The 13,241-nt window shown below is 43.4% G+C and overlaps 1 protein-coding gene across 1 annotated transcript; it reads right to left on the bottom strand.

Annotated features, from left to right (window-relative positions):
- Window positions 1-1,762: 1,762 nt before the first annotated feature.
- Hrnr (hornerin) lies at window positions 1,763-11,237 on the bottom strand. Its single transcript, XM_036189661.1, has 5 exons — window positions 11,100-11,237; window positions 6,877-9,088; window positions 5,737-6,759; window positions 2,752-5,619; window positions 1,763-2,691 (listed from the first exon to the last, which is right to left on the bottom strand). Exons 1-5 carry the CDS (start codon window positions 11,235-11,237, stop codon window positions 1,763-1,765), a joined length of 7,170 nt encoding a protein of 2,389 aa, XP_036045554.1.
- Window positions 11,238-13,241: the final 2,004 nt, after the last annotated feature.

The following is a 13,241-nucleotide window of genomic DNA, read 5'->3' as shown; positions in this document are numbered from 1 at the left end:
CCAGTCATTGGTTGGCTGCTCCCATAATTTCTGCACCACCTTTACCCTAGCATATCTTGTAGGAAGGGCAAATTGTAGGTCAAAGGTTATGTATATGGCAGGGTTAGGGTTCTAGTCCCTCCAGTGGAAATCTTGCCTGGTTACAGGAGAGGGCTAGTTCAGACTCCATATGCACCATTGCTAGGAGTCTTAGCTATAGATTTCTAAGAGTTTCCATTGCATTAGGTTTCTAGCTCATCTCAGAGATACCCCCTGACTATGTTCATAGCAGCATTATTCATAACAGACAGCGATTGGAAACAACCTATATTTCCATCAACCAAAGAATGGGTAAAGAAAATGTGGTATATTTGCACAATGGAGTATTACTCAGCTGTTAAAAGCAATGGCATCATGAGATTTTCAGGCAAATGGATGGAACTAGCAAAGATCATCCTGCATGAGGTAACCCAAATATAGAAAGACAAGTATGGTATGTACTCACTCATAAGTGGATATTAGCTGTAAAGTAAAGGATGACCATGCTACAATCCACAGCCCCAGAGAAGCTAAGTGGAAAGGAGTGCGGAGGTGAGAGGGGGCATGAATCTCACTGTGAAGCAGAAATAGAAGAGACATTACAGGGGGTTGGAGGGAGGGTCTGGGGGAGGGTGGGCATGGGAACAGCAGGGATCAGGTAGGGAGAGGATGGGGGAAAGAGTACTGGGAGACTTTAAAATTTTCTATCTGGATTGACTGTAGATTATGGGACTTTGGGAAATAGCTACTTGCATTGATTTCTTTGACCACTTGTGTGAAAGAAGTGATATGAATCAGAGGAAAGACAAATCTTAATCACCACTAATTTTATTGTCAATATCAATGCAATCCAGTTATTTGAATTGAAAGATTTGAAACAAATCCATTACAGTCAAAAGAAGAACTGTATAACAATGGCAAGCTTCCTTTCCATTTGCTTATTGATGATATGTCTACATAGGAGGACCAGTAAGCTACTCCTATTTCCATGCTATAATATGCCTATAATATGCCTAACATTTTCTAATCTGAAACAGTTTATTCCAAATGAAAACAAAGATCTTTCTTGATTAAATAAAAGTTACAGCCCACGTATGGATCCTTTGGTAGTCTTGTAACACTTTTCCAGTGGCGAGGGCGAAGCATCCAAAGGAAATTTCAATGCTACTTGTTTACTTACTGACTTAAAATGTACCAAAGAAGTATCCTGGTAATTTTGGTAAAAATGGAAACCACCAATACTTCATATCTTTTCCCCCTCTTTCTCTTGCCATCTAACATAATATACATTAAAATTTGGACTGTATGTTGACGTAAGATGAAGCTTTAACAACTGGAATGATAATAGATCATATATTGCCCTTTAAAACTATAAGCTTAGCTTTAGCATCATCCCAAGCTAAATGATAATCTTTTAGATAGATAACAAAACCCCAAACTCTTGAAATTATTCTTCTAAACTTAATCCAACTAAACCCAAACTCTATAAGTTAATCTTCAACACTTCATTTCCCTAAAACCAAGCATTTTTCTACTGCGATAGATCATAATTACCCTAAATATTGTACATTATTTGAGAGGAACTCAATAACAAGGAATATAGGCTAATTTTCATTTTAAAAGAAAAGAATTAGGCCAGACATGTCCATATTGAGAAAGAAATTGCATGATGAGTTCTACAGCAAATTTTCATTTCTTAAATTAACATTTAAGTTAATTTTACCTCAGTTCCTTACTCCGAGAATTAGCGTCTCTGCTCTTGTACATACTCATAGAGTGGAGTGATACTACTGAAACTGTGAGAATCCAAGCCTCTATTTTTCATTCCAGAGTTACCTTCCCTGACTCTCTGACAGTCAGAGTCACCTTGTCTATTATCCACATTGCAAAGTGAAAATTGAGCAGTAGTATTAGACCTACTATGTGCATGTGAAGGTGTAAATTGTCCAAAGTCACAAGCTGAGGAGGATTCTACTTGCCTATACACACTTATTGATTGATTTTCATTACAAATTGAGGCGCTACAGCCAGATTGCCAATGGTTTCCACATCTCCCATTTGATTGCGGTTGATCATAACTAGAATATTGACCATATCCAGAACCACATGATCCAGAACTAAACGAGTGACATGAATCAGACCCATATTGTTGTGAACTAGGACTTAGACCAGATCTGGGACAATTTTGTCTAGAGATAGAACATGGATACGAACCAGACCCATATTGTTCAGAGCTAAAACTCTGACCACACCCAGCCCTATGTTGACTGTGGCTAGAATAATGACTCGAAGGACATTCATATTGGCCATAGTAAGAAGACTGACTTGAACCAGACCCTTGTTGACCACAACAGGAAGACTGGTTTGAATGATATCCACACTGACTACCACAGTATGACTGTTCTGATTTTGGACTATATTGTCCATAGCCAGAGGATTGGTTTATATTAGATCCCTGTTGGCTGTAAGTAGAATGACCTGAACTAGATACTTGGTTACCAAATCCAGAACACTCTACGGAGCTAGAACCACATTGGCCAAAGTTGGAAGACTGTCCAGAGGTAGACCCATGATGACTACAAGAAGATGTATTATATGATCCAGGACGTTGCTGGTCATAAGAGGAAGACTGCCAAGAAGTAGAAACCTGCTGATCACAGTTAGAGGATTGACCTGAGCTATGTTGAGAAGGCTCAGAAAGTGGTAATTGTCGGGATGATGAACAAGGTGGACCTCTGCTAGATAACTGACCAGTGCCAGATCCATGCTGTCTACAGACTGAAGATTGTCCAGAGAAAGAACCATGTTGCCCACTACAGGAAGACTGACCTTGCCCAGATCCATGTAGACTACAGCCAGAAGACACTCCTGAGCCAGACCCATATTGCTGGGAGCCAAAAGACTCACTTGACCTAGAACTGCTTCTCCTCTGCTTAGATGCCTGGCTTGATCCTGATCTTTGTGTGCCATGGGAAGTGGAGTGACATGAGCCCCTGCCTGATGACTGTCCTGATGTAGCACCATATTGTCCAGAACCAGTGGAGTGACCTTGCCCATATGCTTGCCCTGCAGAGCCAGAAGACTGTCCTGATGCAGAAACATATTGACCTGAACCACAACACTGACCTGACCTGGAGCTATGTCTCCTCTGGGTAGAAGTATGTCTTGAGGCAGTGTTGTGTGTGCCAGAGCTGGAAGACTGACCACAGCCAGAGGGATGCTGTCCACTGCCTGATGACTGTCCAGAGAAACAACCATGTTCTCCACTACCAGAAGACTGACCTGGCCCAGATCCATGTTGATTACAGCCAGAAGACCCTCCTGAACCAGACCCATGTTGCTGGGAGCCAAAAGACTCACTTGAGCTAGAACTGCTTCTCCTCTGCCTAGATGCCTGGCTTGATCCTAATCCTTGTGTGCCATGGGAAGTAGAGTGACCTGAGCCCCTGCCTGATGACTGTCCTGATGTAGCACCATATTGTCCAGAACCAGCGGAGTGACCTTGCCCATATGATTGCCCTACAGAGCCAGAAGACTGTCCTGATGCAGAACCATATTTACCTGAACCAGAAGACTGTCCTGACCTGGAGCCATGTCTCCTCTGGGTAGAAGTATGTCTTGAGGCAGTGTTGTGTGTGCCAGAGCTGGAAGACTGACCACAACCAGAGGGATGCTGGCCTCTGGCTGATGACTGTCCAGAGAAACAATCATGTTCTCCACTACCAGAAGACTGACCTGGCCCAGATCCATGTTGACTACAGCCAGAAGACCCTCTTGAGCTAGAACCATGATGCTGGAAGCCAAAAGACTCACTTGAGCTAGAACTGCTTGTTCTCTGCCTAGATGCCTGGCTTGATCCTAATCCTTGTGTGCCATGGGAAGTGGAGTGACCTGAGCCCCTGCCTGATGACTGTCCTGATGTAGCACCATATTGTCCAGAACCAGTGGAGTGACCTTGCCCATATGATTGCCCTACAGAGCCAGAAGACTGTCCTGATGTAGAACCATATTCACCTGAACCATAAGACTGTCCTGACGGAGAGCCATATCTCTTCTGAGTTGAATTATGGCTTGAGCCAGTGTTGTGTGTCCTAGAGCTGGAAGACTGACCATAACCAGAAGCATGCTGCCCACAGCCTGATGACTGTCCAGAGAAAGAACCACGTTCTCCACTACCAGAGGAGTTACTCTGTCCATATCCTTGGCCTGTAAAGCCAGAAGACTGTCCTGATGCAGAACCATATTTACCTGAACCAGAAGACTGTCCTGAGCTGGAGCCATGTCTCCTCTGGGTAGAAGAATGTCTTGAGGCAGTGTTGTGTGTGCCAGAGCTGGAAGACTGACCACAACCAGAGGGATGTTGGCCTCTGGCTGATGACTGTCCAGAGAAACAACCATGTTCTCCACTACCAGAAGACTGACCTGGCCCAGATCCATGTTGACTACAGCCAGAAGACCCTCTTGAGCCAGAACCATGATTTTGGAAGCCAAAAGACTCACTTGAGCTAGAACTGCTTGTTCTCTGCCTAGATGCCTGGCTTGACCCTAATCCTTGTGTGCCATGGGAAGTGGAGTGACCTGAGCCCCTGCCTGATGACTGTCCTGATGTAGCACCATATTGTCCAGAACCAGCGGAGTGACCTTGCCCATATGATTGCCCTGCAGAGCCAGAAGACTGTCCTGATGTAGAACCATATTCACCTGAACCAAAAGAGTGTCCTGATGGAGAGCCATATCTCTTCTGAGTTGAATTATGGCTTGAGCCAGTGTTGTGTGTCCTAGAGCTGGAAGACTGACCATAACCAGAAGCATGCTGCCCACAGCCTGATGACTGTCCAGAGAAAGAACCACGTTCTCCACTACCAGAGGAGTTACTCTGTCCATATCCTTGGCCTGTAAAGCCAGAAGACTGTCCTGATGCAGAACCATATTTACCTGAACCAGAAGACTGTCCTGAGCTGGAGCCATGTCTCCTCTGGGTAGAAGAATGTCTTGAGGCAGTGTTGTGTGTGCCAGAGCTGGAAGACTGACCACAACCAGAGGGATGCTGGCCTCTGGCTGATGACTGTCCAGAGAAACAACCATGTTCTCCACTACCAGAAGACTGACCTGGCCCAGATCCATGTTGATTACAGCCAGAAGACCCTCCTGAACCAGACCCATGTTGCTGGGAGCCAAAAGACTCACTTGAGCTAGAACTGCTTCTCCTCTGCCTAGATGCCTGGCTTGATCCTAATCCTTGTGTGCCATGGGAAGTGGAGTGACCTGAGCCCCTGCCTGATGATTGTCCTGATGTAGCACCATATTGTCCAGAACCAGCAGAGTGACCTTGCCCATATGATTGCCCTACAGAGCCAGAAGACTGTCCTGATGTAGAACCATATTCACCTGAACCATAAGACTGTCCTGACGGAGAGCCATATCTCTTCTGAGTTGAATTATGGCTTGAGCCAGTGTTGTGTGTCCTAGAGCTGGAAGACTGACCATAACCAGAAGCATGCTGCCCACAGCATGATGACTGTCCAGAGAAAGAACCACGTTCTCCACTACCAGAGGAGTTACTCTGTCCATATCCTTGGCCTGTAAAGCCAGAAGACTGTCCTGATGCAGAACCATATTTACCTGAACCAGAAGACTGTCCTGAGCTAGAGCTATGTCTCCTCTGGGTAGAAGAATGTCTTGAGGCAGTGTTGTGTGTGCCAGAGCTGGAAGACTGACCACAACCAGAGGGATGCTGGCCTCTGGCTGATGACTGTCCAGAGAAACAATCATGTTCTCCACTACCAGAAGACTGACCTGGCCCAGATCCATGTTGACTACAGCCAGAAGACCCTCTTGAGCCAGAACCATGATTTTGGAAGCCAAAAGACTCACTTGAGCTAGAACTGCTTGTTCTCTGCCTAGATGCCTGGCTTGATCCTAATCCTTGTGTGCCATGGGAAGTAGAGTGACCTGAGCCCCTGCCTGATGACTGTCCTGATGTAGCACCATATTGTCCAGAACCAGTGGAGTGACCTTGCCCATATGATTGCCCTACAGAGCCAGAAGACTGTCCTGATGTAGAACCATATTCACCTGAACCATAAGACTGTCCTGACGGAGAGCCATGTCTCCTCTGGGTAGAAGAATGTCTTGAGGCAGTGTTGTGTGTGCCAGAGCTGGAAGACTGACCACAACCAGAGGGATGCTGGCCTCTGGCTGATGACTGTCCAGAGAAACAATCATGTTCTCCACTACCAGAAGACTGACCTGGCCCAGATCCATGTTGACTACAGCCAGAAGACCCTCTTGAGCCAGAACCATGATTTTGGAAGCCAAAAGACTCACTTGAGCTAGAACTGCTACTCCTCTGCCTAGATGCCTGGCTTGATCCTAATCCTTGTGTGCCATGGGAAGTAGAGTGACCTGAGCCCCTGCCTGATGACTGTCCTGATGTAGCACCATATTGTCCAGAACCAGCGGAGTGACCTTGTCCATATGATTGCCCTGCAGAGCCAGAAGACTGTCCTGATGTAGAACCATATTCACCTGAACCAAAAGAGTGTCCTGATGGAGAGCCATATCTCTTCTGAGTTGAATTATGGCTTGAGCCAGTGTTGTGTGTCCTAGAGCTGGAAGACTGACCATAACCAGAAGCATGCTGCCCACAGCATGATGACTGTCCAGAGAAAGAACCACGTTCTCCACTACCAGAGGAGTTACTCTGTCCATATCCTTGGCCTGTAAAGCCAGAAGACTGTCCTGATGCAGAACCATATTTACCTGAACCAGAAGACTGTCCTGAGCTAGAGCTATGTCTCCTCTGGGTAGAAGAATGTCTTGAGGCAGTGTTGTGTGTGCCAGAGCTGGAAGACTGACCACAACCAGAGGGATGCTGGCCTCTGGCTGATGACTGTCCAGAGAAACAATCATGTTCTCCACTACCAGAAGACTGACCTGGCCCAGATCCATGTTGACTACAGCCAGAAGACCCTCTTGAGCCAGAACCATGATTTTGGAAGCCAAAAGACTCACTTGAGCTAGAACTGCTTGTTCTCTGCCTAGATGCCTGGCTTGATCCTAATCCTTGTGTGCCATGGGAAGTAGAGTGACCTGAGCCCCTGCCTGATGACTGTCCTGATGTAGCACCATATTGTCCAGAACCAGTGGAGTGACCTTGCCCATATGATTGCCCTACAGAGCCAGAAGACTGTCCTGATGTAGAACCATATTCACCTGAACCATAAGACTGTCCTGACGGAGAGCCATATCTCTTCTGAGTTGAATTATGGCTTGAGCCAGTGTTGTGTGTCCTAGAGCTGGAAGACTGACCATAACCAGAAGCATGCTGCCCACAGCCTGATGACTGTCCAGAGAAAGAACCACGTTCTCCACTACCAGAGGAGTTACTCTGTCCATATCCTTGGCCTGTAAAGCCAGAAGACTGTCTTGATGCAGAACCATATTTACCTGAACCAGAAGACTGTCCTGAACTAGAGCCATGTCTCCTCTGGGTAGAAGAATGTCTTGAGGCAGTGTTGTGTGTGCCAGAGCTGGAAGACTGACCACAACCAGAGGGATGCTGGCCTCTGGCTGATGACTGTCCAGAGAAACAATCATGTTCTCCACTACCAGAAGACTGACCTGGCCCAGATCCATGTTGACTACAGCCAGAAGACTCTCTTGAGCTAGAACCATGATTTTGGAAGCCAAAAGACTCACTTGAGCTAGAACTGCTTCTCCTCTGCCTAGATGCCTGGCTTGACCCTAATCCTTGTGTGCCATGGGAAGTGGAGTGACCTGAGCCCCTGCCTGATGACTGTCCTGATGTAGCACCATGTTGTCCAGAACTAGCGGGGTGACCTTGCCCATATGATTGCCCTGCAGAGCCAGAAGACTGTCCTGATGTAGAACCATATTCACCTGAACCACAACACTGACCTGAGCTAGAGCTATGTCTCCTCTGGGTAGAAGAATGTCTTGAGGCAGTGTTGTGTGTGCCAGAGCTGGAAGACTGACCACAGCCAGAGGGATCCTGTCCACTGCCTGATGACTGTCCAGAGAAACAACTATGTTCTCCACTAGGAGAAGAATGACCTGGCCCAGATCCATGTTGATTACAGCCAGAAGACCCTCCTGAGCCAGACCCATGTTGCTGGGAGCCAAATGACTCACTTGAGCTAGAACTGCTTCTCCTCTGCTTAGATGCCTGGCTTGATCCTGATCCTTGTGTGCCATGGGAAGTGGAGTGACCTGAGCCCCTGCCTGAAGACTGTCCTGATGTAGCACCATATTGTCCAGAACTTGTGTAATGACCTTCCCCATATCCTTGCTCTGTGGATCCTGGAGAGGTTTCTGATGCAGAGCCATGTTGTTGTGACCCAGAATATTGTCCTGACCCACAGTTATTTCTCCTCTCGCTAGAAGACTGGTTTGACCCTGAGTTGTGTGTATCATAGTTGGAAGACTGTCCTGAGCCCCAGACTGATGATTGTCTTGATGAGATATTATGTTTTTCATTACCATAAGAGTTATGTTGGCCAGATCCTCCTCTCCTGGAGCCAGCAGACTGTTTTAATGTAGAGCCATCTTGAGGGTAGCCAGAATCTTTCCTTTTGCTAATACTCCTTCTGCTCTGGTTTGATGAGTGGTTTGATCCAAATTCATGCTGTCCTTGTTGATATTTCTCACTATTTTCTAATTGACTTGAATTTGTTTTCATCCTTTCTTCAGAATTTTGGTGTTTCTCATTCCTTGGTTTTCTAGAAGTCCTTGTAGATTTGTGTTTATTGCTTCCTCTCGAGCCCCTGGAATAAGCATCATTCTCTCCTGCACTAGAACTTGAATAACTTGAACAGGCGTCTTGCTCTTTGTCATCTTCGTCTTTTTCACTCTGTTCCTTTTGGTGCTGGTGACTGTGATTTCCTTGCTTTGACCCTGAAGCTTGGCAATAATCTTTGCCGATAATTTTGTTACAAGCCTGAGTCAGCTTGATTATCATCAGAAGATACTCAGTAAAATCTACTTTGTTGTTATGATCTCGATCCAGACTTTGCATGATGATATCTACAGTGTCTGGATCATCTGGGTTCTGTAAAAGAATAATGTAGAAATGGAGGCTTTGTAACTATAGACTGTAAATCTAGTTTACCACTTGAAAGAAGTCTATAGTATTGTGAATATTTAATAAATCAGTTTGAAAGTGAGTACATAGTTCTTTGGGAAAGAAGGAGAGGAAGGAGGAGGAGGAGGCGAAGGGGGGAGGAGGAGGAGGAGGAAGAGGAGGAGGAGGAGGAGGAGAGAGAGAGAGAGAGAGAGAGAGAGAGAGAGAGAGAATGAATCAGCTAGCAAGCTGTTAAGCAGTCATTTGGCAAGAAGAATTTGCTAGGAGGGGATGCAATTGAAAGGTTCAAGGGAGCAAGCGGCCCAGTCACTTTTGGTTAAGATAGTAGCTGAGACCAGTACTTTGGAGGCCATGGAAGTATGATCCTGAAAACAGTGTGCATTGTGTGGCAAGTTCCTGAATTCCTTGGAATAAAAAGTAAGGTCTTGTCAAAAAAAAAAAAAAAGAAGAAGAAGAAGAGAAAAGAAAGGTCAATGGTTAATCAAGGATGATTAATTAATTTATAAATAATAATTGCAGACATCTGCATGACTATATAATTTTTGTTTGTCCTGTAAGTTAATTTGCTAATTACAGAATTTAAAACAGATATTTTTTTGGGTGGGTGGGGCATATGTAGCTACTGTCTGCCTAGCACTGTTTTATGGAGGGTCTAAGTCAGTGAAGGATTTCAGTAGTTATACTGCAAATTATGGTACATGCCCATAATCCCATCTCTTTGGAGGTGGAGGCACTAAGATCAGGTGTTCAAGGTCATTTTCAGCTACATAGCAAGTGTAAGGCCTGACTATATTACATGAGAGCCTGTTTTAATAAAAGTGAGTAAATGAATAAAATTTAAAAAGTAAAGGCTAGCAGTTTGATATGCAAGTGTATAATTTATTATAACTAATATGAGTACAACAAAGGGGCACAAATTATGATTCAAGAAAGGTTAATGAAAGAATATGATGTTATGATGTTTTGAAGGATGAATTAGAATTAGCTAAGTGAAGAAAGTGGCAGGAAGAAAGAATAGGGAGAAGATGCAGATAGAGTTGATAATATGAGCAAAGGGTAAAAGGGAAGAGAAGTAGGATTTATTTAAAGAACTGATAGAAATTCAGGAGTGCTAGATTGAGTACAAGGAGTAAAGACATTCAGCTACAGAGTTAAATAGAGACTAGATCATAATTTTTAAATTATGTTGAGGAACTTTGACTTTTATATCAAGAGAAGAGGAGACTGACTGGGGGCCTTTGTATGGTGAGAGTAGAATAGAAGGTAGCCTGAACCAGAGGACTAGTGGTTTCGATGGAGAGGAGTGGAATGTTTTAGAAGTCTCTTTATGAACTGAATAGAGATGAGCAGGTGACAGTGTCTTCTGAGACTGAGGAAATCAATACTAATCCTAGGATTCTATATTGAGCTAAAAGAGAAGGGAAAATTTTAGAGGGTAAGGTGCTTTGCTAGTCATATGTGACGTAAGAGATCCATAGTAATCCAATTACATGCAGTAAGCATTTGAATTTAAGGCTGGGTTTAAGTCCCACATGTTTATTTCCAGAGCTGATCGTTTTAAGGTGGTTTTTTTTTTCATTTTTAGTGATTTATAGGTTAATACAAATTTCCTGAACTTAAGAGGCCTTAGATTACCAGAACCCCAGAAATAGGCAGTAATTTAGACTCTGCACTAAAGAGAACAAAATGTAAGACTTTGAATTCAATATATTTTGCATATTTTCTGAGGGTCCTAAGAATTGCTCTCACAGACAGAAAAAAATTAAATATATGAATTTTCCTGTTCTTTGGTAGGATAATTTTAACTTAATAATGTTATAGAAACATTATTAGTCAATGGTTTATGATATTTCAAGTGTGCCAAATTCAGTTCTCTATTACCAAGTAGGAGAGTCCTCTTGGATATTTGACATATAAACAACAGGTAGGTTAAAGTAGAGAATTGCTTCAGAATTCAGTTCTGGTATAGAGTTCTTACCTTCAGAATTTGGTGAAACTCATTTTCCAGAAGTTCTTTCATCTCTTTTTTGCTCAACATGTCACATTCCCCATGTTCAGTTGCATATTGGTAGAAAACATCGATGACCGTGACAACGCCTTGCAGGAGTTTAGGCATCTTGTTGCAAATTGAAGTTAACCTAGATGGGGGAACAAGAGATCTATCTATCTCTTAATGCTGAAACACATAAATACTTCCATTCATTTGTAGTAATTATCGGGCATGATAAATTTTCTTTCTGTACTAATTGAGAATGAATCCGGAGTTGAATAACTTGTTCCAGATATGTAGCAAGAGAGTGATGAAATTAGAGCAAAAACCCTATGTCTTACTTCAATTCCTGAATGAATGCAGGGGAGACTTTCTGTTTTGGGCTCCCTGATTTATTCTTAAGGTGTAGCAAACCTGAATGTGCTCATTCATCAACTCCTTAGTTGCTTTCTAGGTCTCAACCATCGCACTATAGGGGACAGACATATCCTCTATATAGTATGCCTAAATCTACCCAAAGCTACCTAGTGGCTGACTTGGATTCTCAAAATTTTTCCGGATAAATAAAGTAGAAAAAAATGAGCAAAGCCAACCACAGTATTAGGTGATAGGAGCTGAGGAAGCGCCTATCAGAAGAATGTTTTCATTGGTCATGTAGGGCTGTTCCTCAGGGCTTTCTGCTTATACTGCAGAGAGAAAAAGAGACACACTGCCAGGGCTTACTAGGTTCCTAAACTCTAAAGGAAAGATCTCAAGCAGGTACTATAAACAGTGTGGTTTTATAGCAAAGTTCACCATAATTTACTAAAAAGTAAGCTTTCGAGTGTAATGTTTACTTGAGTATTTGATAGACCTAAATAGTGTGAGTAGAACTGAAACTGCTCACTTACCTGAGTCACCAGAGGAACAGCAGGACCGAGACTGATGTTGCTTGCAGGGTGCTGCTCATTGGGAACACTGGCCTTTTATAGAGACACTGATGGGCCATCTTAGGGAGGAGTTGCTTCCTTTGAGACGTCCTAGTTCACTCCTAAACAAGTCCAGCTCCTTCTCCATCTGCACCTCCCAGGTGTTTACCTTCTTACTTCCTTACATGTGAATTTGAGATTGCAATAGCAGTTCTCAAATCTGGGCTAGTATCAGCCCCACCTGTTGAACTCCCAGGACACTTTGCAGAAAGGTTTTTCTTTTTTAATTTTTTTAAGTGTGTGTGTGTGTGTGTGTGTGCGCGCGCACGCGCGCGCAACCAACTATGTCATGCCGCATTGACAGTCAGCATTATACTTTAATAGACATTGAATGGAATGACATGAGAACTTAAATGTCAAAAAAAAAAATCATGGAATTTGATGTTTAGAAGAAACCCTGAAATATCACTTAGTCAAATGTACCCATTTCAAGCTAGTTTTATGTAAGAGTTTCCAACCATGATTTTATCACTTTTTTTTTTTTTTTTTGCCAGAGCTGAAGACCAAACCCAGGGCCTTGCGCTTGCTAGGCAAGTGCTTTACCATTGAGCTAAATCCCCAACCCCGATTTTATCACTTCTTGGGATTCAGTAGTGGCTGTAGAGAGGCTCTTCTTTTCATCTGTTTGTCTAACTCAACTTATCTACCTTACAACTATTCATGAATGTCACTTTCATTTTAACTACTATATAAGCACAGCAAGAAGCATATGTTCTCTAGGTCCCTCATGATCTTGCCTATGGCTTCTCTTCAGTTCCATTGTTTCTATACATATATATTTACTTTTATGTCCATCTGGAGTTAATGACTTCAATATATCATGCTATTTCATCTTTTTCCCCCCTTAGATTACCTTTTACTAGTATCTATCCACTGAGTTGCTATTCTTCACAATTAACTTTGGCCTTTCTGTGGAAGTGTTTCTAGTATTACTCAAGAGAGAATCATAACTTGTCCATGATTTTCAAGTTAATGTGTGACGCGTGGGTTCATGTGTGTGTGTGTGTGTGTGTGTGTGTGTGTGTGTGTGTGTGTGTATGTGTATGTAGACCAGAAGACAAATTTAGATGTCATCATCAGTAATGCCATTCATCTTCCATTTCCTTATTTTCTTGACAAAGGATCTCACTTTGTAGCTCTAGCTGGAACTTGCTACATAAAT

The sequence above is a fragment of the Onychomys torridus genome, chromosome 6 (genome assembly GCF_903995425.1).
Source record: "Onychomys torridus chromosome 6, mOncTor1.1, whole genome shotgun sequence".
In the NCBI taxonomy this organism is placed as follows: domain Eukaryota; kingdom Metazoa; phylum Chordata; class Mammalia; order Rodentia; family Cricetidae; genus Onychomys; species Onychomys torridus.
This window is presented reverse-complemented; position numbering and strand designations above follow the sequence as displayed.